We start from the raw sequence: 27,725 nt of genomic DNA, 5'->3' as shown, positions 1-27,725 counted from the left end.
TGTTAGTTCTGGACATATTGGAAACATCACCTTTTAATGATTATTTCACACACCAACCTGACTTCTCCAGAGTATTTAGCATTTGACACAGCCACACAGCTTTGAATACCTTCTCCGCTAACAGGAACCAGAGATGCTGAGGAAGAGTCTCAGAGGAGGCTTATCATACTGGGGCCACAGCAAGAGACAACAGTGGAGGGCTAGCCCTGTTATCAGCCATCCACAAGAAGCTGAGAGACCGCTGAGCATCCAAGCACTGGTTCAGGCAACTATGGAAAGGCCAGGTCAATACTGGACAGAAGAGACTAGAACTTCTGAGCAGGTATAGCCCAGCTGGCCCAACAGCACCTCCTATCTGTATCAATCAGCCCCTTTCTTTATAGACAGCAAGCTGCTGGCAGCAACATCTTCTAGATGCCATGAGTACATGGAGGTCAACTATGCTGGGACACTCCCTCTGCACCACCTCCTGCAGCCACCACAGTGCCAATGGCTAGATGGTGATCCTCTTCCAGTGATCCTCTGGCCTGGGCAAAGTTGAGCCTGCATCTGATGGCTCCTGAGGTGCATCAGATGGCTCCTGAGGTGCATCAGATGGCCTCCTAAGGTGCATCAGATGGCCTCCTGAGGTGCATCAGATGGCTCCTGAGGTGCATCAGATGGCTCCTGAGGTGCAGGCTCTGAAGTGCTAGGGAAGAGGACATTCCTCCATTCACCACTGCAACCCTCCTGTGCCTGTGTGTGCGCTTGTATGGGTGGAGAGTTCCTTGTGAAATAAAGCCCTCGGCTGGTGATACATGTCTTCCTCATTGCAGGGCTTCGAGAGACTTGAGACTCTGACTGAGGACCCAGTCCCTAGTCTACCAACCCCAGCATCCATGGCTGGAAGGGGATTTAACTTATGGGCTCAGAGGACTAAGCACACAATGCAAAAAAACATCAGAAAATGGGCCTTTTAACCTGGCATCATGGCACACACCTATATAATCCCAGCTCAAGAGGCTGGGGCAGGAGGAATGTGTGTTTGAGACCATCCTAAGCCACACGATGAAATTTTGTCTTAAAATGACAAAAAATAAATAAATAAATAAATAAATAAATAAAGTAAAACATGAGAGACAGTCAGAGAGAGATGTTTAAAAGTGGGCTTTTTAACCCAATTTTTTTAAAACTACAGATTATAGCTTTGACCCCTCTGAGATAACGTTAATCTCTCCTTGAGATGGAGAAAACCTCCTGACCAAACCACATACACAGGATTCCTGGGACCCCAGGGTAGTAACCAGGACTGACCAGGCTCTAGTGCCCTTTGGAGGTAGGGCCTGAGTCTCGGGTACTAGCACTGAGAGCTGGCCGGGAGAACAGTTCTAAGCATTAAGCACTCCAGCTGCGGTTCCATGGAGTACGCAGGAGACCATACTCCAGTCAGCCAGTTCAGGGATCAGTGTCATCAGCAAGCAGGCAGAATGTCACAGTCCAGCATCACTTGGCCCAATAGCCCACTGCGAAATTTCCGGAGGAAGTCACGGGCCGCCATGGCGTAATCAGGCTGGATAACATTGACATTACCTGAGGACAGAGAATCTGATGAGAGAGGGGCATCTAAGGACAGCCTTGCCCTAAGACACAGCTGGGGGCACCATCCACGAAATCTGGGGAACAGGGAGTGTTCAGAAAGAACACAGGCATCATATCCACCAGCACTGTCTGCAGTTAGGACACCTTCTGAAACCTGTACCACAAAGTCCTCCTCCCTAGGCATTTCCACAGTCCCCTTCTCACGCTCTCACCCCAGGACAGATGTCCACAGGCTTCCTGCTGTGCCTCACTCCTGCCTTCCAGAAAGGGTCAGAAGTCCCAACAGAAGACACAGTAGCGGCCTTGTGCCACACAGTGCAGCTCACTCACCTGTACCTGTGAGCACCTTCACTTTCCGTGTCTTCCCCAACTTCACAGCCATGCTCTTCAACACCGACTCTATGTGGTCACAGGCACTGGCCAGGCCATAGTGCTGCACATACCTGCAAGCCCACAACTCAGGTCAGACTTCTGAGGCTCCAAGCCTGAGGAAGAGTCCCATTCACCCACATCTCAGATGCCCAGCTCCTGGCCTCCTGAGGGGACCAGATTGCTTCAAGGCAACTTAGTGCTCCAGAACAAGGCTCAGAAATTCTTAGAGAAAAGACTTATCACCTAGCAAGGTAACATTCAAATGCCTGGTGCCCAGTCAAAAGTAACCATTCATTCACCAAGACAGGACAGGACAGAAGAGTCCACAGACAGACTAATATACAACATGAATTCCCAGCCAAGGCAGAGGACAATTAGTGGGGAAAAGTCTACAACAAATTTTTCTGGACAACCAGTTCATCCATATACAAAATAAGAACCTTTTAGTTATGCCATACACAAAACATATATTAATACATAGCAGAAGAGGATCATATACCTAAATGTGAAACCTAAGCTGTCACTCTCCAAGAGAAAAACAAAGTTCTATGGCCTCAGGCTAGGCATATCGCCATTATGAAGTATCTGGTTACTAAATCAGACTTCCAAAACTAAGACCATCTACTCCCCAAAACCAGTGTTAACAGAAAGAAAAGGCAAGGCCTAAACTCCTGAAGAACTTGTGCAGACCTTATCCTGCAGAGTAGATAAAGTGATACCACTTAAAAATAAGAAAATAGGGTGCTGGAGAGATAGCTCAGTGGTTAAGAGCATTGGCTGCTCTTCCAGAGGTCCTGAGTTCAATTCCCAGCAACCACATGGTGGCTCACAGCCATCTACAATGAGATCTAGTGCCCTCTTCTGGTGTGCAGGCATACATGCAGGCAGAATACTGTGTAATATGTAATAAATAAATAAATCTTTTTAAAAAAGAAAATAGGACTGGAAGTAGGTCAGCAGGAGAGCACATGCTTACTGTAATCAACTCCAGGTTCAAGCTCCAGCATCAAAAGAAAAAAAAAAAAAAAGCTGGGTGAAGTGGTGCACACCTGTAATCCCAGCACCCAGCACCCAGCACCCAGCACCCAGCACTTGGCCAGCAGAGGCAGGCAGATATCTGTGAGTTCAAGGACAGCCTAGTCTACAAAATGAGTCCAGGATGCCCAGGGCTGTTGCACAGAGAAACTCTCTCTCAAAAAACCAAAAAAGAAAAGAAAAGCCAAATATGGTGGTGTGTGCCTTAAATCTCAGCACAAAGGAGGCAGAGGCAGACAGATCTTTCTGAGCGTGAGGGTAGCCTGGGCTACCCTGTCTCAAAAATAAATAAATAAATAAAAACAAAAACAAAAGGGGATGATGGACTGGAATGACGGCTCAATGGTTAACAAAACTTATTGCTCTTCCAGAGGGCCTGGGTTCAATTCCCAGTGCCCACATGATCACTCACAACCATCAGTAACACCAGTTTCAGGGTTGCCTCCACGGACATCAGGCATGCCATGGTACCCAGGCAAAACACCCATCCACATAAAATAAAACATTTAAATGAGAAAAAGATTTGAACAGATGTTTTCCCAGAGAAGACACATCGGTGGCCAATGGACACAGGAAAAGATGTTCAGCATCGCACTAGTAGGAATATACACCAAGCACTGTAGGCTGTGAGGCTGAAATCAAGACTGGTGAGGGCTGAGACATGGAGCGGTGGCTGGTGGACCTGGGTTAGATCCAGCACCCACATCACTGATCACACCTGTCCATATGCCAGTTCTAGGAAGTCTAGAAAGCCCTCCTCCACAGGCACTACACGTATGTGGTGCACAGACATGCATGCAGGTAAAATTCATAAACATTATATAAAATAATTGAATGGGAAAATAATAAGAGACTAGCCACAAGTGTAAAGAGGATTCGGAAAGGCCTGAACCCCCATTTTCTGCTAGGTGGTGTTGGCACAGTACAACTGCTCTGGAAAACAGCTCAGTGGTTCTGTAGGAAGCTAAAGTCACCACCACCACATGGCTCAGACACTCTCCCGTGTTTGCTCACCACGGCCGAGTGGCTCAAACACTCTCCTGTGAGAAGTAGAAACTCACATCACAAAGAGATCTCACATGAGTGTTTCCAGCAGCTTTGTTTGTGGCAGCCACGAAGTGCCCACACCCATGTCTACCAGGGAGAACAGATAAACCAAATGTAGGATGTCTGGGTAACATGCAACGAGCCCAGCCACCAGAAGGAATGTAGAACACGGATGACTCCGAACACTCATGACTCCGAACACTCATGCGGCCCCATAGGGGAAGCTCGGAGACAGTAGGTATCCTGTACAATTTCATGGACAGAATACTCATCTTCTTCCCCCACCCACAGGGGGCTAAGGAAGAGACAAAGTCAACGAGGTTCTTACTATGTAGACCAGCTGGTCTCAAGCTTACAGTCCTATTTTAGCCTCATAGGTACTGGGATTTGGGACAGGTACCACCACACCCCAGAATGTCCACTACCTTGTGTGACAATATGATGTGGTCATATATCAAAACCTATCAAATCACACACTAGTAATAATATACAGATTACGTAATACCTTAATGACACATTTCTAGAACCATACCTAGATAGGATGAGCAAGCACGGGGCTGCAGCCCCACACCCACTGCACTCACCCAAATAGCCCATGCCTGTTGAGGGTGTAAAGGAGGTAATCAGCCATGGTCTCTTCCCCAACAAGGTGGTCCAACACAGTCCCTGTAAGACAAGCAGCTAATGCAAGCCCATGGAACAGTGGGCATCTATGCCCCACCAAGCCTGAATGCCTCCCAGTTGAAGGCAGAAAACATCATGCTACAAAGGAACCTCCCTGAAGGATGGACCACAGCTGTTGGTCTTCTTCCTATATGGCATGTGACTTGCTTGCCAAGCATGACTTCTCTGTCCACCCCTGTTACGGGGCAGAATGGTAATCAGCGCCTGCATGCTGTGAGCTAGTCCCCCTCTCAAAACTGTGAGGAGCATCTGGTAGCAGGAAGGGGACCTGCCTAGGGGACAGTCAAGATCAGCAGTGGGGCAGAGGCTTACCACACAGGGCCAGCTTCAGGCCTGTCTCCACGCTTTCAATCCGAGGAGCCAGGACTCCAGGAGTATCCAGCAAGAACATCAGTGGACGCTCACATACCTGTGTGGCAGAAGAGGGATCAAGCCAGGCAACAGCTAAATCACTGGATAAACTCACCGCACAGGTTGCCTTTTGCACCAAGGTTTAGAGTCCCCCATAGTATATAATTTCTGCTTAATTTGAAGAACAAATAAAAGCCCAAGGTCCATGAAAATGAAAGGGAATACATGAGTGTGGTTTTGGGTGAGAAGTTTGCCTTCCTGACAGATTTCCATATGGATATAGCAGCACTGGCAATAAACATGAGAGGAGGGAAAGGAAGGAGGGCAGAGGCAGGGCCGATGCTGCACTTGGTGGTGCCAGGCTCTACAGCAAAGCTCTGGGCAGAGCTCTGGGCTCAGCTACCAAGGACCCTACCTGGATTTTGGATGTCACAGCTCTGGTGATTCCCGGCTCACCACCCACTCTGGCAGCTTTTCCTGAAAAGACACAAACATACCACCTACTATTTACCCACAGCTAATGAAAGGTGTTTCACTAACATAGCTGGCAAGCAGATGGGAAACCCAGAGGTCGATACATTTGTCAAATTATAAACAGTTCCTTACTCAGGCCCAAAGAAGACATGGTGAGGGTTTTCAAAAGCTAGGCACAGTGGCCAAGGACTAACTAACAAATGCCCAGAGCTCACTGCCTGGGGGAGAAAGGTGCCCCCTGCTGCAAAGGTCATACCAGAGCTGCTCCTCCACCTCAAAGCCTCTCCCGGACTTGCCTACTTCACAGCAATACCCCCAGCAGGCCAGCCAGCACCACACTTGATCCCAACACTGCGACTGCCTGGCATGGGATCCAGCCCAGGGCACCCCAGGAAGCTCCGTATTCACTACCAAATCACCACAGAAGTAAAAGTGTCCAACACAGATGACCAGAGGAACGAGAATAGTGTAGACAGTGGAACAATTGGGCCTAAGGAAGAAGGAACTCCGAAGTTCTGACATGCACAAACCTAGAACATCATATAAAGTGAGATAAGCCAGTCCCAGAACTCTTTTTTTCCTTAATTATTTATATTATGTATACAGTACTCTGCCTACATGTACACCCACAGGCCAGAGAGGGCATCAGATCACATCATTAGATGGTTGTGAGCCACCATGTGGTTGCTGGGAATTGAGTGCGGGACCTCTGGAAGAGCAGTCGGTGCTCTTGACCACGAGCCATCTCTCCAGCCCCCCAGAACTGTTTATTGACACACTTGATGGAAAGAGAACAGGGCCACCAGGCACTGTGGCAAAGAACGAGATGATATGCCTGAAGCTCCAGTTTCAGCTAATTTAAAGTTTGGATAGTGGAGATGCCTACCCCTAAACAAAGGCGATACACACTTAAAGGGAAAAAAACTTAACACATTACATGACTGTGACAGCTTTCCAAATAATGCCCAAAATACCCCCTTGTAAAATCATGATACAGCATGATTTAAAACTCTCAGCCTTTACACTATAAACGAGTTGTTGTTTAGTTTTGTAGGTTTTTTTGTCTCTTGGAGACAGGGCCTCTGCCTCTCCTTTGGCCTCTCAGCCTCTGCCTCACGAGTGCTGGGATTAAAGGCATGTGCCATCACATCTAGCTTTGTAAAAAAAAAAAAAAAAAAATTTAATAAACACTATACTGTCAGTGTAAAAAATAAAGCTGCTGGGTGGTGGTGCATGCCTTTAATCCCAGCACTAGGTAAGCAGAGGCAGGTGGATCACTATGAGTTCAGGGCCAGCCTGGTCTACAAAGTGAGTCCAGGATAGCCAGGGTTACACAGAGAAACCCTATCTCAAAAAAAAAAAAAAAAAAAAGAAAGAAAGAAGCCAAATTTATCCCAAAATCTAAATATACAGAAGTCAAGAGCATGTGACAGTGTGGTAAATACATACTGTGTAGCCGATGGCTGTTGGCCACATAGACCTCCATCAGACCATTAACTGTCCTTTTAAGAAATAGAACAGGCCACCAACTATGGAAGGAGTGCCTCAGAGCAACACAGGGTTGGCCACACTCTTCCACAGTGCCCTCCAGGAGCAGAAGTCAGCACACCAGTGACAGCCTACCTGTCCTGAGGTGCTGCCGCCTCAGGGAGTTGATGAGAGAGGATTTGCCTACATTGGGGACACCGACCACCATGATGCAGTACTCCAGGTTCTGTGGAGGCAGAAGAGTTTCCAGTTTCAAGGATGTGAAACTACAGCCCAGGGGAAGGGGACATCTTCACAAAGGCCCTGTGCTGACCAACAGGGTTGGCCTAGCTTTTCCCACTAAAGGACAGTGAAAGCAAAGGCTGGATCCTTCTGGGACACAGCCCAGCCCTCTGTATTAAAGAAGGCTCAGCATGGCCAGGCAGGCAGGGACTAGGTAACTCCACACCCCCACCCCAGCTCTGCACCCAGCTCACCTCAGCTCGGTGATAGCGGTAGCTGCAGCTGATCAGTTCCGAGACTTTTGGGACGATCTGCAACAAACATGCCACATCCTCTGGTCATACACCCCTCACACACCCACTTTTTTTGTTTGTTTGTTTTTTCTTTTGTTTTGGGTTTTGTTGTTGTTGTTGTTGTTGTTGTTGTTTTGCTTTGTTGGGTTTTTTGTTGTTGTTGTCGTTTGTTTTTTGTTTTTGTTTTTTTCAGACAGGGTTTTTCTCTGTAGCCCAGGCTGGCCTTAAACTCACGTTGCTCCACCTGTCTCTGCCTCCCAAGTGCTAGGATTACAGGCATGAGCCACCAGGCCTGGCATGGATCCGGTCTTTATACTGACCCCTTGATTAGTAGGGGCAGAGACCTCACACACACATCACTAGGCATCCATATCACAGGTATCGAGCTGTCCAACAGGTACAGATAACTGGGATTCACCCACCCACCACCAACACACCACACACACATAGTGTGGCTGCCTCAAGAGGGCTCTTCCACACATAAACTCATGGGAGAAATAGTTACTATATCCTACAAGAGCCTTGTAGTACTTAGAACCCCAGAATACATCCTCAGAACTCACTCCAGCTGTGATCATCCCCATAGGATGCCCATAGGCAGCCCAGGAGACTCTGTGGCTCTGAGCTGCTAAAGCCAATTCCAGGATCTTTTGTTTGTTTGTTTGTTTTTGTTTTTGTTTTTCCAGACAGGGCTTCTCTGTGTAGCCTTGGCTGTCCTGGCCTTGCACTGTAGACCAGGCTGGCCTCGAACTCACAGAGAACCACTTGCCTCTGCCTCCCAAGTGCTGGGATTAAAGGTGTGCGACACCACACCCGGCCAATTCCAGGATCTTATCCCAACTGTTTAGCAACCAACATGCACAGAGGCTTACCTGCTTGATGTTTTCATCCTTTACACAGTTGGTAAAAATGACATGCTTCAGGCCTTTTTCTTCTAAGTGCCGGACAATTTTCTGAAAGACACATTTCTATTTTAAACATTAAATTAAAATATGAATGGTATGCCAAGCATGGTGGTACACACCTTTAATCCCAGTACTACACAGAAAGATCCTGTCTAAAATAAATTTTTAAAATATGTAAGTGTGTGTGTGTGTGTGTGTGTGTGTGTGTGTGTGTGTGTGTATCAAGTCAGAAGAGATGGTTCAGCAGTTAAGAGGACTGGCTACTCTTACAGAGGACCAAGTTTGATTCCTAGAACCCTTTTGGCAGCTAACAGTAGTCTGTAACTCCAGTCCCAGGGGATTCAATGCCCTCTTCTGGCTTCCACAGGCACTGCAGAAGTGTGGTGCACAGACACACATGCAGGCTAAACACCCATTTACAAAAAATGAAAGGATAACAAAACAATAAGTAAACATACTACACACACACACACACACACACACACACACACACACACACACACACAATATATATATATGGTGTGATACTATAAAACTCAATCTGAACTTGGGACCAGTGGGATCTCTGAGCTTGGGATATGTGGATCTCTTTAAGTTTGAACTTGTCCCAGCACAACAAGTTCTAGGCCAGCAAGGACTATAGAGTGAGATCCTGTCTCAAAAATAAGTAAGTAAGCCGGGCGTGGTGGCGCACGCCTTTAATCCCAGCTCTCAGGAGGCAGAGGCAGGCGGATCGCTGTGAGTTCGAGGCCAGCCTGGTCTACAAAGTGAGTCCAGGATGGTCAAGGCTACACAGAGAAACCCTGTCTCGAAAAACCAAAAATAAATAAATAAATAAATAAATAAATAAATAAGTAAGAAATTAAGTAGGAACCTAAGCTTGCAGTCTGCTCAGAGTCAACTTAAACTCTAGGAGCTAGGCAATGCCGACAAACACAATGAAGAGCCTCGGCTCTGAGGACAAGGGGCTCTGAAGAAGAGCCCCCCCAGAGAACAGGAGGGAAGAGCCCTAGGGCACACACAGCTGTGCTGTGCACCTCGGGCTCTGCCAGGCTGAGGATCAGGGGACACAGCCTGACCACGGGGACTTCAGCACTTCTGGGGATAAAACAGGGCTAAGCCAAGTCGCTCTGAAGCCTCTTCATCACAGTGCACAGGTGCTGGCTTCTCTGAGGAACCCCATCACTTTCATGTGCTCTCTAAGACTCCCTTGGGGAGAGGAGGCGAAATTGAGACAGGCTTTCACTATGTAGCCTTGGCTGGCCTGGAATTCACGATGTAGACCAAGCTGTCGCCAAACTCATAGAGCTCTGCCCGCCTCTGCCTCCCATGTTTTAGCATAAAAGGAGTGTGGCACCACGGCCAGCATGCAACTTCATTTTAAACCGAAATGGCATTGAACCCGCCTTGGTGACAGAGAATAAGTAGTGCTATAAGCCCAAAAGTAAAGTAAAGTTGACAATAAAGTCATCACACTTAATATTCACTATACTCAGTATACGTATTTGCCGTATGTTCATATCTATTAACGCATGTTGAAAATCAGTATTGTGTTTGGTTGTTACTAGCCATAAAATATAGTCAATGTTTAAATAAACAAAAAGTAATTCATTAGTGCAGTCACTTTTAGTTCTTGCAGTTATTTGTTACATATGCTATAAGTAAGACACTTGCCTTGGAGGCCTGACATATTGCTGAAAGGTAACGGGCACTTGCTGCTCTTCCAAGTTTGGTTCCCAGCACCCACACAACTCACAATTCCAATCCCAAGGAATCCAATACCCTCTACCCTCTTCTGGGCCCTGTGAACACCAGGCACACACGTATTGCACATACACACATGCATACATGCATAGTACATACATACATACATACAGGCAAAACGCTCATAAACATAAAAAAACATAAAAGGTACTATCCATGACAGAGACTACTGATCTCTGGTCTCAGTTTACTCCATTTATTCAGATGTCCCTCTATACAGACCATGAGAGTGGAGCCTAGGTCCTTCAGAAGCCCGGTACTCTGCTCACCTCCTATGTCTGGCCAGTAGAGGGCAGTGTCCACCAGTTTGTAAAGACTAGCATTTGAGGCGCTTAACCAACTGCTAGCCGCTCAAGTCTCAACTAATAAAAACAGAGGAAGGCACTTGAAGATAAACAACCGAACCAGGCGGAAACCCAGAAGCTTGCACAAGTGGAGCCCGTGATAAGTTCCCTAGGCCTCGCAGCAGGTGCTGCCACTGGGACCGGCCCTGGATATCCTCCCAACCTCTACTGCTCTTAGCTAAAGAAAAATCTCAGCATCATTAACAACTTCTTAAAAACTGGCTTCAATTGAAGACCTTGACATCCCTCTTTCCAAAGAATTTCACAACCGCACCATAAAAAGTGAAGTCAAACAGCCAGGCGTTGTGGCGCACACCTTTAATCCCAGCACTTGGGAGGCAGACGCAAGCGGATCGCTGTGAGTTCAAGGCCAGCCTGGTCTACAAAGTGAGTCTAGGACAGCCAAGACTGTTATACAGAGAAACCCTGTCTCAAAAAACCAAGAGGGGAAAAAAGTAGAGTTAAGACTTCAAATATAATTTCCTGCCAGTATTTATTACTCTAGGCCATGTAGAAAATACACTGCCCTGGGACCTAATTTTGCCTGGATTTAGAGCAACAGTTTCCATCCTGTGGGTCACAATCCCTTTGAGGGTCAAAGGGCTATTTCACAAGTGTCGCCTAAGATTATTGGAAGACAAATATTTACATTCCACTTCATAACAGTAGCAAAATCAGTTACGAAGTTGCAGCAAAAACAATTTTTATGGTGTGAGTCACCACTGCACAAACTGTATTAAAGGATCACAGCACTGGGAAGGTTGAGATCACTGCTCTGGAGACTGTTAGGTGCTTGGGGCCCTTATATCCCAGTCCCCCTCCCAGCCCTTCCGGTTTCTGGATACTGGGGTGTACAGAAAGCAACTAGCAGCCGAAAATCTGGGGTCAGGCTAGGTACATAGTCAGCTGGAGACACTGCAGCCACCACAAGTGAACTCTGGCTGCACCAAAGAGGACTAGGGCTACAAGCATTAGCCTTGTGAATCTCCCAGTTAGTTAAAGCTAAGGAAAATGTAATCCGTCCCTTTGCTTCAGTGGTCACGTGTGCCCAAAGTACCACATGAGACATTGTGGACAGAGCATCCATCAGAAATCAGAAAGGCCCAAGGTGCAAAGTGGCTACAATGGTCATCAGGACTCCCGTAGCACACCAGTCCACTTCCCACAGGAGGTGTAACCGTCTTGATCATTTGGGACATAAGTTCACATTGAGGGGAAAAGCTGTGGTTGCAAGGCCAGGATTTGTTTTAAAGTATACCCTACCCAGGGGCATAAGAGAACTCCCTTGTCAGTGGCTCTGTCACACTGCTGCTGGCGTCTGTGAACAGGCACTCACCTGCTGCTCTGTGAGATCTGCCAAGTCCATCTTGTTAAGGACAAGCAAGTGAGGCTTCAGACCAAGTAGCTCTTGGAACAGAGGGTTTCGACCTGAAAGTGGGATGTGCTGATGATGTTAAGGCGAAATCTCTACAGAGCTTTACCAGTTCTTCAGGCAGGAGCTAAAGGCAATGCAAGAGGCCCATCTCCAGACAAGTGAGACTACGCAACCCGTGTTCCTCCACCCAGACTTGTGAGGCCAACCCTAATGTTGAGGCTTGTGAAAGTTGGAGACAGGCAAGGCTTTGTCACTTAAGTTCCCAAACAGATGGCAGAAGGCATAAAACCAAAGTACAACGGGAAGCCACTGTTTGAATGCCAAGGAATTAAAGTTTAAAAAGAAAAAGTGACTCAGGCCAGACGTGGTTGCACACACCTTTGATCCCAGCACTCGGGAGGCAGAGGCAGGCAGATCACTCTGAGTTCGAGGCCAGCCTGGTGTACAAAGTGAGTCCAGGAGAGTCAAGGCTATAGAGAAACCCTGTATTGAGATTAAAAAAAAAAAAAAAAAAAAAGGAAGAAAGAAAGAAAAAGTGACTCTTATGAAATCTTAACCAAATTACCTCTGGCACCACCCATCCTCGCTGGAGACGCTACTTCCTTACAGCTGTCCTCAACTACCCAGGCCTGCTGTGGGGCTCCTTCATGTAACACTAACAAAGGCAGGTGAGAGGTCTCATCTCTACATTCTGCCCCTTCCGCCCTCCCAGTAGGATCTAGTACAAAAGTGCGAAGGCCTCTGCCTGCCCATCCGGGCACCCGGCTGAGCTGCTATCTCCAGGTGGCCCTTCTCCTACAGCTGGCCAACCCACTCACAAAGCCAAGTCTCCAGGCTCCTCTCTTACAATGCTACGGAAACCACTATCCAGCACAGACCTGCTGCCACATCCTAGATGCAGTTGAGTGTTCCAGAGACTAAAGGGGACCAGTCATCTCATTATATATGCTGAAAAAATAACCATGTTTTACTTTCTTTTTTCTTTTCTTTTCTTTTTTTCTTTTTTTCTTTTTTTTTTTTTTTGGTTTTTTGAGACAGGGTTTCTCTGTGTAGCCTTGGTTTTCCTGAACTCACTTTATAGACGAGGCTGGCCTTGAACTCACGACGACCCGCCTGCCTCTGCCTCACAAGTGCTGGGATTGCAAGCGTGTGCCACCATGCTAATCAAATAAAGGAATGGATGGTAGTGCATGCCTTTAATTCCAGAAGGCATATCAATGTGAGTGAGTTCCAGGCCATCCTGGTCTACACAGTAAGCTCTAGGTCAGTCAAGGCTACACTGCAAGATTCTGTCTCACTGATGATGATGATGATGATGTCATCACATCTGGCAGCATGTGATATTAGACTAACAGACATTTACAGCCTAAAACCAATAAATACACCAGATGTATTATTGCTAAAGTTCTAATTCTGAAAGTTGAAATAGTTCCTCATTCACCATGACTATTTCCAGAGACTCCCACAAGTGGCAGCAGGTCCCCACAGCCACCACAAGCTGTTCCAAAGGCCTGGGCCTCTTGGTCTGGCACACATCCCTACGCTCTTTGAGGGCTAAGTAGGCAGGATGAAGAACTCACATGCCAACAGAAACCAAACACAGCTTAAATGCAAACAAAAAACAAAAACAAAAACGTGGCCTGAGAAGCCCGAGTCAGTGGACATGATTATGACTTGCCAATACTTCACTTAAGGACAAGAGGAAAATCCACGTTTTCCTGTCAGGACCATTTAACCTCAGGTTTGATAATTTATCCCTAAAAATATCAAAGGAAACCAGACAAAGGCTGAGACAAATAACGTATCAGATGGGCACTTAAAAATAAAAATACCTGCTGGGGCGTGGTGGCACACACCTTTAATCCCAGCAACTGGGAGGCAGAGGCAGGCGGATCGCTGTGAGTTCGAGGCCAACTTAGTCTACACAGCGAGTCCAAGGCCAGCCAAGCCACACAGAGAAATCTTGTCTCGAAAAACACCAAGATAAATAAATAAATAAAAATACCCAGTATGGACCCCACCCCAGAGATTCTGATCTAAAACGGGGCTAGGTGTTGGTGTAAAGTCCTCCCAGTAACTCTTGATGTGTGATGAGAGATGGAGAGCACTGCTTTATGTCCCGGCAATTACAAAAGAAACTGCCGGCAGCTGTACACACAATGACCGTACCAGAGGCAGAACAGACTAGAAGATGGAAAGAGACCAGGAAAGCATCCTGCTGTTTCATCTACAGCCTAGCAGAGGTGCTCTCCTACAGCATGAAAGGATATCCGGGCGTCATGAACCTCGATGACACAATCCACCAGCTTCAGACTGCTCTGCATCTTCTTTAGACCTGAAAGGTAGAAGGGCACTAAAGGAACAACCCAAGGGGCTAGATTTAAATCGTCCTGAGGGAATACACCTGAGAACATATCAGGGCACACGGGGGTAAAGGAGGCAGCATGCTGAGCCAAGTTCCGGGGTGCCCTGGATGATTCTGGGCGGAACATTTGACATATGAGAGTCTTGATCTGTAAGTTCTTGATTCAGTGCTGACTTAATGACCTCAACACACAAAACCATGGAGGCTCCACCCCCGCAACTGCCACCCGCCCCGCTCATACTCCAGGCGCCTTCCCGACACACTACCACCTCTCATGGAGCGGCAGCAAAACACAGCAACCAGCAGCTCAGGGCCGCACCGTGCCAGATGTCTGCCTGGGACCAAGTTGTGACCTATAAACTCAGACATTACTCAGGTCTAATGGCTTGCAGGGGCCTTCAAGGGACCACTCGGGGCGACTCAAAAGTATCAAGGACGGAACAGCTCTCCATCCCGAGGCCTGGAAGGCGAAAGAAGGGGCCGCCAGAGCCGGCGCCCGTGCCCGGCTGAGCCTCACCCTTGGCCATGTGGCCGGGGAACCAGCGTGCTACGTCGTGACCTTGCAGAGGGAAACACTCGCGCCAAGCGGCCCCTACGGCACCCCATGCCTGCGGCCATAGCCTCATGGTGCCGCTGTCGGTAGCGCGCGCTGACGGACTGCTTCCGCGAGGACACCTGGATCTGTTCACAGGGTTCCGGGCAGCCTGAGTTCCCCGTGCGCAACTGCGCATGCGCTTACCTCAGAGTCTCTCAGCGTAGGCGGTACCGGACTGTCTACATGCGGACTCCGTACTGTTCTCAGTATTCTTGAGGTTATGTGAGCTTCTTTTAGTTTGAAGTATTATTATTTTAAAAAGAAACCATGTAGCCGGGCGTGGTGGCGCACGCCTTTAATCCCAGCACTCGGGAGGCAGAGGCAAGCGGATCGCTGTGAGTTCGAGGCCAGCTTGGTCTACAAAGTGAGACTAGGACAGCCAAGGCTACACAGAGAAACCCTGTCTCGAAAAACAACAACAACAACAAATAAATTAATTAATTAAAATAAAAATAAAAAGAAGACAGGTGTGGTACCCAATGCCTTTCATCCCAGCACTCGGGAGGCAAAGGCAGATGGATATCTGAGTTCAAGGCCAGCCTGGTCTACAACGCGAATCCAGGACAAACAGAGAAATCCTGTCTCAAAAACAACAACAACAACAACAACAAAAAAAACTAATAGCTGAACGTGGTGGCTCATGCCTTTAATCCCAACACTCAAGAGGCCGGCAGATCTCTGTGAGTTTGAGGCCAGCCTGAGCCTGGTCTAAAAAATGAGTCCAGAAACCTGATTGACCTGGGCAGTGGTGGTGCAGGCCTTTAATCGTAGAACGAGAGACAGAGAGACCTTATTAGGTTTTTTGATATTTCTTTTTATGTGGATTGTAGTGGCGCATATCTTTTATCCTAGCCCCCTACGCAACCCCAGGGGCAGAGGCAGTCAAGTGGCTCTCTGTGTTTTTGAGATCAGCATGGTCTACACATAATTTGTTTTGTTTTATTTTTCAAGACAGGGTTTCTCTGTGTAGCCTTGGCTGTCGTGAACTCACTTTGTAGACCAGTCTGGCCTCGAACTCCCAGCGCTCTGCCAGCCTCTGCCTCCTGAGTGCTGAGATTAAAGGCATGCTCCACTATGCCCAGCAAGAAGACATAATTTAAGACACAACTTTATTTATTTGTATTTTTGTTTGAAGTATCTGTGCATGGCATGTGTATGTGGATACTCCCCAAGACCAGATGACAGTGGATCCTCGGGACCTGAATTACGGGTGCTTCTGAGTTCCCTGACTGTGTGTTGGGAACCAAACTTCAGTCCTGAACCTCCAAGCCATCTCCAGGCCCAGTCTGGGGACTCCTCACTACATCCCAAATATTTCAGGTTTGAGGATACAGCGTGGAGGGTAACAGCTTGCCCAGCATGCCCAAAAATTCTAGATATTTGTGGAGAGGCCAGAGGCCATCTCCAATGCTGCTGGTGGAGATGTGGCTGGCTCCTCCATGGTGCAGAATTGGCCTGAGAAGCCTGGAAATTTAAACTTCAAATCTAGGCACATTCTTTCCCTTTTGAGACAATATGTTACTTTGTAGCCTGCTCTACAAAAACTGAAAAGAAAATCTTAAATGAGAAATCTCGCTGGGCGGTGGTAGTGCACACCTTTAATTCCAGCACTCTGGGAGGCAGAGGCCGGTGGATCTCTGGGTTCCAGGACAGCCAAGGCTGCACAGAGAAACCTTGTCTCAAACAAACAGAAAGTCTCAGCCAGGTGTGATAGCATACAGCAGTGATTCTAGTAGATGAGAGATGGAGGAAAGAAGGTCAGGAGTTCAAGGTCAGCCTGGGCTACATGAGACACTATCTGAAAAAATAAAGTCCTATTTTTCCCTCATAAAATCAATGTAATGAAACCAGGCTTGGTAGCACATGCCTTTAATCCCAGCACTTGGGAGGCAAAGGCAGGGGGAATCTCTTTGTGTTTAAGGACAGCCTGGCCTATAAAGTGAGTCCAGAATAGCCAGGACTACAGGAGAAACTCTGTCTTGAGGAGGCGGGGGGGGGGAACCAATGTAATGAAATTTAGTTGTTCCCCTATCAGTTCTTGGGCCTTTCTTTTCAACTGTGACATATTTCAATGTAACTGTTCTAAGTACAATCCCATTAATACAATGAAACTAAAGTGTTCTTCATAATTGTAAGACTAAATGTAAATGCAGCTGCTCCTGGTGGAAGAGGCCTGTGACACCAGCTAAGGGTGGGAGAAGCTGGCAAGCCACTCTAAGCGACCCCATCTCAAAACTAAAAGAGCTGACATGCAATTCAATGTCATAACTGCCACCTCAAATGAAGGGAGCCTGGGTTTGATCGCCAGTTACACACACACACACACACACACACACACACACACACACACACACACACTTTAACTCCAGCACTTGTGACATTGAGGCAAAATAGAAAGTTCAAAGCAGCCTAGGCTACAGAATGAGATGATGTCTCAAAAGGGAAATGAGGGGGGGGGGGAGGTTGCGGTATGTGCCCATATTTTAAGTTTAAAGTCCTAGGTGTGTCAGACCAATTCTGCACCATGGAGGAGCCCCATCCCCATCCTTAACAACTCAGATCTCCTGCCTTCCCTCCCTGAGGTCACGTGGGTCCATCTCTCCATCTCTGAAAACTGAAATGCCTCCCCGAGTGTCAACAACAAAGATGTTTGCCCTTGAGAGATCTATATTCCTTTTTTTTTTTTTTTTTTTTTTTTTTTTTTTTTTTTTTTTTGGTTTTTTGAGACAGGGTTTCTCTGTGGAGCCTTGGCTGTCCTAGACTCACGTTGTAGATCAGGCTGGCCTCGAACTCACAGCGATCCCCCTGCCTCTGCCTCCCGAGTGCTGGGATTAAAGGTGTGCGCCACCACACCCAGCAAGATCTGTATTCTTTCATAGTCCTCAGGCTACAGACTACAATAAAAACCTGCCGGGGTTTGGCTTTCTCCCATGGTGGCGGCGCAGGGGAGCCTGGTGACATAAAGCAGTACATGTTCTTGATGACACCACATGCTTCGTGACAGACTGGAGGGATGCACGGAGAGCAAACCTTTAAGCCCTGAAGGACAAGGAGACGAGCAGAGAGGATTGGACTGGACTGTGAGTCAACAGGCAAGCCTAGAGCTGTTTTGGAAGTGTACGCCTAATTGATACAAGCGGGAGGGGTTGCCCTAAGCCCTTCCAGAGCCTGAGGCTAGCGACAGTACCATGTTGTGCAATAGTGGGACAGGGGACTCTGCAAGTCCCTCTAGCTCCCTCTGAGCACCATCCCGTGGCTGCACCAACTGCTCCAGCCTCAGCCATGCAGGGATGTGTAGACTCTTGTGGCAGCTGCAACCCAGGGACGTTAGCAAGGCTACATGTTCTGGCTCCTCTGTAAGCAGAATAGACCTGTCCTCTGGAGCCGCTGTGAGGATGCAGTGAGACCAGACTGCTAAATATCCAAGAGACCTACCCAACATTGCCTCATTCCCCAACACACCTGGCTCCCCAGCACCCTTCCTCCATATTCTCTCATTCCCCAATACTCTCCCTGGATTTGGGCATCCTGCTCCCCAGTAATCTTTAAGCCTTTTTTTTTTCTTCACCTGCCAAAAACCCCAAGCCAGGTCTCCTTGCCCACCCACTCCCGCCCCCAGTCTCCTCAGTTCTATGTGATCATCCATCACGCCAGTCTGGGGTACCTGACATAAATCCTTCAGTGATCAAAGGACGATTCATTAGGCATACTGTGGCCCCGGACAATAGCATCGGGAACCCCAAGAACCCCTTCAAAAACAGGACAATGGGCAACCACCAACCACTCGCCCAAAGAACCCAGAGGGGAAAGCCATGAACTAGGGATAGACAGGGAGGAGACGGGACCTGAACCTGGGTGGTAGCAGGATGAACACTGGATGCATCATAAGGAGGACTCCAGACACAGACACTGTTAGCTGCTTTATGTGCACAACAACACGGTGGGGCATCCATGATCAGACCGAGTCACATTCCAACAACAGAGAGGAGAAACGAGACCACGTTCCCAAAATTAAAGCTCCCAGCAAGATCCCAAAGCTTCAAGCCAAACTGAAAATCACGTACGGAACAGACACAGACAGAGGGGCTTGGTCATCCCGCGTGGTAGAGTCGAGCAGCAGGCACTCACAGCCTGGGCCGGGACCGCTGCACCTGTGAGTCCCACAGACCAATGAGGCGATCAGCTTCCCTCCGGCCAGACAGGAGAGCCCCGTGCGTGGTGGAATAAAACGTCCGATGTGTGGCTTCCCCAGCAAAGAGTACCTGGAGCTGCAGAAAGATGCCAAATTACAACAAGGATGCGAGTGGGACAGCTGTGGAGAGATGCACGGAACACAGAGCCCCTTCCCGTGCACTCGCATTTACGAATGGGCAGAAACTATCACCGCCCGTCCCATGCAGGTGTGAACACTAAGATTACGCTCAGATGACACGGCTCGAAACCATGCTCAGAAGAGCTGCTGAACTACCATGAGAGAGGGTGGCTAAACCTAATATGCCATGCAATGGTGAGAACACCGCCTACAAACTATAGGCAAGCTGACAGGGCCTGAAGGGTACACCAGGTGCTACTGAGTGTCTTAGAGATACGCACTAAAATATCTGTGTAGACTCAATAAGAGCAGTGGGTAGAGCCTGATTGGGGGTCGGGGGTCGGGGGGTGCCCACTGCTCTACCTGCTTTGATGGTTTCTATAATTTAAATGTTTTCAAACAGTCTCACTCTGTGCCTCTGGCTGGCCCGAATCTCGCTTTGTGTACCAGGCTGGCCTAGACTATGTAGTGAGCTTTCTAACTGGGATTGCAGAAGCACGGGCCACCTACGCCCACTTAAATGTGCTTTTAATATTAGAATTGAATGAAGAGAGCTGGGGGGGGGGGGCGGGGGTGTATCAAGAAATGGTAGAGCGCTTGCCTGGCATGCTCATGGCTTCATCCTCAACACAAAAGAAAAAGAAATAAAACAGCTGGAAGCATAGTGTGAGGGAAAAGGCAGGTGTTCCTACCACTATTTTTGTTTCATTTTATTGCTGTAGCCAGCATTGTAAAATTCCTTAAGCCATGGGTATGTGTAATTCTGACACATATAACACCTTTTAAGTTTTTTAGGTGGGTTTGAGTTTGTTGAGACATAGTCTTACTAACCTTGGTTGTCTGGTAACTTGGTCTATAGACCAGGCTGACTATGGACTTGAAACAGTCCTCTCCCGCCTCCTGAGTGCTGAGATTATGAGTGTATGTCAGCACATTTGACTTTAAGTTACTCTTACTTCCAAAAAGAAAGCGGCTCTGTGTCTTTGAGATCCCTGCCCACCCACACTCACACCAAGTCACCTTTAGGCCTTGCTTCGAAGCAGGATCCCCGGTGCCCCCACCACAAGGCAGGCCACAAACCTGGGCGCCAGTTCCATCAGCAGGGAGGGGCTGAGCCATCACATCTAAGTCTTCGCCCGTGCTGCCCACGGCCACATAGCTGTAGGAGCCTCGGGTATATGGAGCGCTGTGCCAACGAGACCTCAGCACACTCTTGGCCACTGGCAGTTGTGGATTTCCTGAAGCACAAAGGAACATTAGCTCAGAATTCTCACTAACCTGAAAGAAAACCAAGCCAGTGCCTGTTCTCCTAAGAGGGACCCTGGCTCAGCTGCTCTGCCAGCAGGACACAGGGAGAGCTGGAGCCACTGAGCAGCACCGTGAGATGCCTCCTGTAATGGCACACCACACCCTTCTGAGCCTCAGTTTCCTTACCTGAAAGCACCTGACTAGGGACGGCGACATTTACTTTGGGTGGAAGGTTTTCTAAAATAAGACTAGGAAGTATCTGCAAGGCGTGAGGAGCCAACTGCCCGGGAGGAAGGCTGTCAGGAGATGTGCAGAGCACAACGCACTCTTCTCTGCTCCGAGGTTACTTCCTCTTTAGTGATTGGCTAGTAAGAACATATGACTGGGGGGTACCTGTCACTCTCCGGAGCACTTGGGTTAGAGACAGAAGCACTTCCTCATCCGACAGAGTCTCCATAAACTCTGACTCGAGCCCAGCAATGAACCCACACAGCACATGTGAAGACCTGCATACAGAGAAAGATGAGAGATGGGTCTGCTAGCCCTGGCCCACGCGAGGCCAGCGCGACCCCCACCCAGAACAGTCTCCTGGAGCTCTCCCAGGCTTTCAGCTTTCAAAGTGTCTGGGTAAGGCAACACGTGCTGCATCAGTTGTGCCAAGTGTGCAGGAGCAGAAGAGGTAAACTGAGCCTCAGAGAGTGGAGGTATCGACACACCGTACCATAGGGTTCATGTTCTTCACCACCCCTGGGCTGGGGGAAGGGTGCGGATTTCACCCTTAATGAAATAGTCAAAGCTATTGATTTTATTCAATTTTGGCCATCTATGTCTGTGTGAATGGGAAGAAGTATAAAAGATTTGGGGAGTCTGGAGAGATGGCTCAGCGGTTAAGAGCACTGTCTTCTCTTCCAGAGGGTCCTGAGTTCAATTCCCAGGAACCACGCGGTGGCTCACAACCATCTATACTGGGATCTGATGCCCTCTTCTGGCCTGCAGGTGTGCATGCGCATAGAGCTCTCACACATATTTTATTAAATGATCTTTTGAAAAAGCCAGGTGTGATGGCACATACCTGTAATCCTAGCACTCAAGGATGCAGAGGCAGGTGGATCTCTGTGAGCCCAGGACAGCCAAGGTTACGCAGAGAAACCCTGTCTCAAAAAAACAAAAACAAAACAATCAAAAAAAGATTTTTGGTGGGCTGTCTGTGAGTCATGGGCCAACTGAACCAGAGTCTCTGGCAAGTTCCCTGTATTTACCCATCCAACCATGATAGCAAGAAGGTATTGATAGCAACGAAATTTAAGCTCTCAAGCAAAAACCAGAATTTCAGCAAAATTGTGTATGTTACCAACAGTGTAGCAGCTTCACGCTACTGAAGCTTTCCTACATCCGGGGTGATACTGACAAATTTAATGATTTATTTATTATTATGCATACAGTGCTCTGCCTGCATGTACGCCTGCATGCCAGAAGAGGGCATCAGATCACATTATAGATGGTTGTGAGCCACCATGTTGTTGCTGGGAATTGAACTCAGGACCTTTGGAAGAGCAGACACTGCTCTTAACCACTGAGCCATCTCTCCAGCCCCGATAAATTTAACTTTTGACATAACTGCATGAACCAACATTTTTCTGAATGACTCAAATTGTGGAGTAAATGAATGAGCTACAGGTTCAGTGAGAGACCTTGTCTCAAAAAAACAGGGTGGAGAATGATAGAGGAAGACCCGTGATGTCAACCTCTGGCCTCCAAACAGTCAGTAAACACACACATACACATACATATGCAGAGATGGAAGGGGACAGGCATATTTTCTCAATGGTGGTGCATGCCTGTGGTCCCAGTACTTAGGAAGCAGAGGCAGGTAGATCTCTGTTTGAGGCCAACCTAGTCTACAAAGTGATTCCAGGGCAGCCAAAGGGCTACACAGAGAAACCCTGTCTCCAACACACACACACACACACACACACACACACACACACACACACACACGGCAGAATTTTGCTCATCTACAATTCTCATTGATATCTGGCCTAATAGAAGACACAGGAGTCCCAGCTTCGTCTGCATTCATTTATATTGATCTTTATACAGATATGAGTTAGAAAAAGCAAGTAATGAAGCAGAAGAGAAAACTCTGTGGTAAAGGAGCACTGGCTTCTCTTCCAGATAACCAGGCTTCAATTCCCAGAACTGGCAATGGTGGCTAACAACCATCTCTGACTCCAATTCCAGAGGATCTGATGCCCATGTCCCTTGTTGGCCTCAAGCTCTGCATGCATGTGGTGCAGAGAAAACATCCACACAAGGTAACAAATCTTACACACTTACACACACACGGAAAAAAAGGAAATAATATTCATGTAATTTTTCAGAAAGTGTAGTTTTCCAATGCTAGTGGGACACAGAACCTAAGTCTCTATTGAGGAACAGACAGCTGTAGCCATGTCTGTTTCCATACTCCTTGAAAGTCAGTTGCACCTGGGTGAAAATAACTCCCTCCCTCCCAGGTGGACGGCTGCTCTGCAGCTGTGAGCTGTGCAGCTGCCCTGCAATCATCCTAGTGTTTTAGGCTAAGAACAGGGCCCTCTCCTGCCGGGTCTCTAAACGGAGACCCCATCCTAGACTATGCATGGTGCTACTTCCTGAGTTAGTACCTGGAAAAAGTACACTGCTACATAGGATGGCTGAGCCATAAGTTGAGCCCTTCATCTGTGGGTCTTGTCTGTCTGTCTGTCTGTCTGTCTTTTCTAGATAGGGTCTCACTATATTCACACTCATGTTCTTCCTCCCTCAGCTTCCCTAGTGTTAGGATTCCAGGAGTGTATCATTAGGCCTGGCCAACTGTGAGTCTCTGCGTCCGTTATGTAGAAGGCTATTTCGTTCCAACTTAAGTACTATTTCTCCAGGTACAAACAGATTCATACTTCAATTATGGAACATATATATATGTATATGTGTGTGTATATATGTATATGTGTGTGTGTATATGTGACATTCCTGGAGTCCAAGAGTACATTCCTGGCCTCCATTTGTCTCTCAGGGAGCCAGACAGAGGATATCTGTAACCAATACACCAGGAGTGATGCCCCTCCTCCAATTAAATGCTCAGAAACACCTGACAGTGAACCACGCACAGCGGGGTCCTCCAACAGACTAAGAGTGGCGAGCAGGCGAACTGTGTCCCCGGAGCCCCTGAATTCATACATACTCGAAAGGAGGCAGGACCAAAAAGCCAATGAGCTTCTTGAACCAGGTGTCCTGCAGCGAGAGGGCTGTGTCCTGTAGCGGTGATGAGTCCTCCCATACCACCTGGATGAACTGGCAGCCGGGCTCCCAGAAGGGCTCCTCGAACTCCAAGAAGATTTTGTTGTTGGTACCAAAGCCGAGTTTTCTGATGGCTTCTGCCTTTTTGGCAGGCAGTGGTGGCTCAAAGAAGGTCTCTTGATGTTCTTTGAGAAAACCTGCAATTCAGAATTGTATGAAGTTTAAGACAGGTCTTGTGGTGCATGTCTTTAATCCTAGCAGTCGGGAGACAGAGACAGGCATGGATCTCTGTGAGTTCAAAGCCAGCCTGGTCTACATAGTGAGTCCAGGACAGCAAGAGCCACGTGGGTGAGGCCCTGCTTATAAACAAAATAAATAAATAAATAGGTTAGGTTTTAACTAGAATCTACATCAACAGGAATCCGTCCTGATTATACAGAGGGCTTCTAACGGCTCATAGATCCATACATTCATTCAGGTACCTGAGAACAAATTCCAGAGGCTGGGCCTGGCCATCAGGACTCCGGGTCCTGCTACCATACTGGAGGAATACTACAACCTCCCTGGTCACAGAGGGACAGTTAAGTGGGACTCTGTAGGGACAGCTCACTCCTGACCTTCTATCTCTAACTGCCAGTCATACTACTCAGGGTCAGTCCGTGATCGTCACCACACAGAATTTACCAGAAGGCTTGTTTTGCCTTTTACTGGGCTAGAAATTGAACCCAGGGTCTCACACATGTCAACACTCTTGTCACTGAATACACTTAGATGAGTTTAAATTGGGGGTGCGGGGGAAGGGGGGAATAGCCCACAGTCAGACAAACAACAAAGTCAAACCAGAGAAGAGAACGTTTTCCTGAAGCCTGTAAGAAAGGAAGGACAAGGCAGGCCCTCAGTCCCAGCACTTGGGAGGCATAAGCAGCCGCATCTCTGAGTTCGACACCAGCGAGTTCCAAGCCATGCAGAGCTACAGGGTGAGACCCTGTCTCAAAATAAAAATTAAAGCTTAAAAGAGGAAGGGGAAAAAAAATCAGCACAAGAGGAAGTCTGCAAGGCCATAACCAGGCACATGACAGGGACAATTTCCCCATACACCGGGGGCAAGGGTGGAGAGGCAGAGTCCATTCTAGATCTTGAGGAACAAACCACCCCTGCCGTCTACGAAGATGCAGCTGCAAAAGCACTTTGAAATTTGCAGGTCAACACCATGTGAAACAGGAAGTGAGGACTACCAAACTTCCACCAGTATTTATAACAACATCTCTATATAAGAAAATATTAGCCAGGCATGGCAGTATGGTGACTCCAGCACACAGGAGGCCAAGGCAGGAGGGTGACAACTGCTATAAAATATGACAGAATGATGTAAAGTGAATAAATTAAATAGTTAATTTAAAACAAAAAAACACAGAGTACTTTTCACCCACCTGAAAAATCCTTAGAATGAAAACATGAACATTACAGCTCAGCAAACACCCAGAGCCAAAGGACGGGAAAAACCAGAGGCCTGTGACACCTGGGATAGGGACATAGATGGGAAACCTGATCAGAAAAAGGAGAGTTCTACCTAAGGGCACTGTGACGATGACATGATGGGCAGGCAGACGGGTACCATCTTCACACTCCACCAACACGGGGAAGGTCTCCCCTGAGAAAGCAGCTTCCTGGAAGGACCCATTCCAGTGAATGGTCTTCACCGGCTTGTCAAAAACCATCGAATCCTCGGGCAAGGACGCCAGTATGTGGTTGGTAAGTCCTTGGTAGCCACTAGGAGAGACAGAAGTTGATGTGTAGTGAGCCAGGCCCTCCATTGAAGATGCCACCAAGCCTTGAGGGAAGCATCACTCAGAGCCAGAATGAGAAGCAAACCCATTCATTAACATCTACCTCCTGGCTAATGAGGGTCAAGTGAGTCAATTAGCACACAGCTGACAGGTCACCTGAGAACCAGAGCTCCCCACTACACCAGCCAGGGTCTATGCACCTGCCTGAGTCACAGATGTCTGTCTCCTGGGGACTGGAGGAGGGGGGTTTGGGGGGAATTGGGGAGGAAGGAGGACGCAGGGACAGGATAGTCCTACCTAGTGTCTTTGTCCCTGGCAGCATGCACAACCCTGCCTGGCACAGGGGAAGAACCTGCCTGGCTCCTCTGCACCTGGCGCCCCTTGCGTAACACCTGGCACAGGAGAAGCCCCAGAACATCAGAAGAAATGCGCATTCAAGACATTTCCTTGTCAATTTCCCAGAAACATTTTCGCTTAAACAGGAGCTGGCAGGGCTGTGGCCCATACCCAGCCAAGGTGCAATCCAGCCCCGGCAACACTGTATACTCCCCGAACGGCGCAAGAGCCACCAGGTCCATGCTGTGGGTGCCGCTCACACAACACTCTACGTTGAAGAAGGTGTTCAGGATAGCCAGCTTGAGCTTCTTGGTGCCCTCGTCCTCAGTCCAGTCAGCCACCTGCTGACTTAGCTCCGTCTTGAGGAACTCTCCAACGCTGGCCACTGGGGTCTCAGGTGCATTCAGAAACTCTCGGGTCCGGTCTATGAGTCCATAAAACAGGCTGGCCATCTCCATCACCAGCTCCAGGCTCACACTTTTTCCAGAGCTGGTACAGCTCATGGAGGGCAGGACCACGTGCCCTGCTGTCTCCATCAGCTGGTTTTCCTCTGATAATTCTTTCTCCCCCAGGAGCCCGATCTCCGCAGCCAGCTGGAAGACAGGATTGCCCTGGGAGGGCCCATGGATCCAGTGTGCACCCAGCTCCACTACACCACCTAGGAGGGTACAGGAAATGCCACCTGGAAGCCCCCTCTCCCAGAAAAATCAGCCCCACCCTTCCCCAAGCATACTCTTAAGAACATCTTGAGAGTCACATGGTCTTCTTGAATACCAGGACCTGTCCCTCAGGGTCAAGTGGTTCCCAAAGGCAAGACTTGGTCAGAGCAGGCTGAGGGAACGCCTGAGGATGGGCAATTAGGCCTGTACAGGCTCTGGGGGACACTTAAGATGAACCGAGAGGCAGCCCCAGAGCTGAGGAAGGCAACGGCTGGGCCCTAGGTTGCCTTTCCCCGAAGAGTCCTCTCCTAACTTTGGGCAGTTGACTTTCCGGGCCCAGTGAACGCGGGTGTATGCTCCTTTACTCGGGGAGCCCATAAAGTATCTTGGCTCAGTTAGAACCCGATAAGGTCTGGGGTCGACCAAGGGGCGGTTACCGAAGCAGCGTTCCGAGCGGATGCGGCCCCCGGCGCGGGCGGTGGCCTCCAGGACCCGCAGGTGTGGAGCAGCCGGGTGGCGGCAGAGCCTCTGCGCAGCGCCCAGCCCCGCGATCCCGCCGCCCACTACCAGCACCCTCGGCCCGCCGGACGCCATGGCTTGTTCTGGGTCCTCCAGAGACCGGTGGCCCTAGGCCGCCCGGGCGTAAGTGGGCGGGGCGGGGCCAGAGGCGGGGGAAAAGGTGGTGCTACGTGGGAAAGGAGCAAGTGAGTGTGCGTGGGGACTGGAGATGGGACGAGGGGCGGGGCCTAAGGGGAGTCCGAGGAGCGAAGCGGAAAGCAGTCAAGTCGGGGCTGCCTTGAAGAACAGTGCGAACTGGGCCGAAGAAGTGGGAGGTGTATGTCCCTTGGCTGCACTGTGCCCTCCAAGTAGGCTCGCAGTTCCTGGATGCGCTCAAGCTCCAGGCGCCCTGAGCCGCGCCCTTCCTGTTTGGGCCTGCCCACAGTGTCGCCTTAAGCGGGGTGTGGCTTTGGCTGCTACTTGGCCGTGTGAGCTAGGATTCCCACAGAGGTAAGTGGTCTTCTGGAGGCATCTTTCTTGGGAGATATCCTTGCTGGCTCCTATAAGCAGAGAGTACGCCAAAGCTTTCGTCTCCTACGGGAGTATCGACTCACAGTAGAACCTGCTTACGAGATAAGTTCAGTCCTGGATCCCCGTGCGGACCCAAAGAATGAAGACAAGGACCCTGGAAGCTGAGAACACTGCTTGGCCAAGGGCTGT

At 48.7% G+C, this 27,725-nt stretch overlaps 2 protein-coding genes across 3 annotated transcripts; both read right to left on the bottom strand.

Annotated features, from left to right (window-relative positions):
• Positions 1–1,370: 1,370 nt before the first annotated feature.
• Mtg1 (mitochondrial ribosome associated GTPase 1) lies at positions 1,371–14,997 on the bottom strand. Of its 2 annotated transcripts, XM_051145565.1 has the most exons (11): positions 14,815–14,996; positions 14,203–14,267; positions 11,894–11,998; positions 8,417–8,497; positions 7,506–7,562; positions 7,165–7,255; positions 5,483–5,544; positions 5,029–5,125; positions 4,617–4,698; positions 1,909–2,021; positions 1,371–1,569 (listed from the first exon to the last, which is right to left on the bottom strand). In XM_051145565.1, the coding sequence occupies exons 1-11, from the start codon at positions 14,921–14,923 to the stop codon at positions 1,451–1,453; spliced, it is 981 nt and encodes a 326-aa protein (XP_051001522.1). In that variant the 5' UTR covers positions 14,924–14,996; the 3' UTR covers positions 1,371–1,450. The 2 variants fall into 2 exon arrangements, with proteins under 2 accessions (XP_051001522.1, XP_051001523.1); XM_051145566.1 differs by lacking the exon at positions 14,203–14,267 and having other exon boundaries at positions 11,894–11,985; positions 14,815–14,997.
• Positions 14,998–18,840: 3,843 nt separating this feature from the next.
• Paox (polyamine oxidase) lies at positions 18,841–27,159 on the bottom strand. The gene is made up of 7 exons (XM_051145563.1): positions 26,945–27,159; positions 26,020–26,506; positions 25,296–25,495; positions 23,670–23,922; positions 20,846–20,958; positions 20,285–20,442; positions 18,841–19,160 (listed from the first exon to the last, which is right to left on the bottom strand). Exons 1-7 carry the CDS (start codon positions 27,099–27,101, stop codon positions 19,017–19,019), a joined length of 1,512 nt encoding a protein of 503 aa, XP_051001520.1. The 5' UTR covers positions 27,102–27,159; the 3' UTR covers positions 18,841–19,016.
• Between the last annotated feature and the right edge of the window lie 566 nt (positions 27,160–27,725).

Source organism: Acomys russatus, chromosome 5 (assembly GCF_903995435.1).
Source record: "Acomys russatus chromosome 5, mAcoRus1.1, whole genome shotgun sequence".
NCBI lineage: Eukaryota > Metazoa > Chordata > Mammalia > Rodentia > Muridae > Acomys > Acomys russatus.
Note: the sequence above shows the minus strand (reverse complement) of the source record. Positions and strands in the feature narration are given on the sequence as shown.

Bases quoted from the DNA above. Each gene is read 5' to 3' on its own strand.
- Mtg1 (XM_051145565.1), bottom strand. From the start codon at position 14,923: ATGAGGCTATGGCCGCAGGCATGGGGTGCCGTAGGGGCCGCTTGGCGC. The intron at 2,022-4,616 runs GTGAGTGCAGTG...GTGGGCTTGCAG, and splicing joins AACAGGCATGGGCTATTTGG to GTATGTGCAGCACTATGGCC. The intron at 1,570-1,908 runs GTGAGTGAGCTG...CTCTGTCCTCAG, and splicing joins GAAGGTGCTCACAGGTACAG to GTAATGTCAATGTTATCCAG.
- Paox (XM_051145563.1), bottom strand. From the start codon at position 27,101: ATGGCGTCCGGCGGGCCGAGGGTGCTGGTAGTGGGCGGCGGGATCGCG. The intron at 20,959-23,669 runs GTATGTATGAAT...CTCTGTATGCAG, and splicing joins TTGGTCCTGCCTCCTTTCGA to GTCTTCACATGTGCTGTGTG. The intron at 20,443-20,845 runs GTACCCCCCAGT...TTTGTGCTTCAG, and splicing joins AGTGCTCCGGAGAGTGACAG to GAAATCCACAACTGCCAGTG.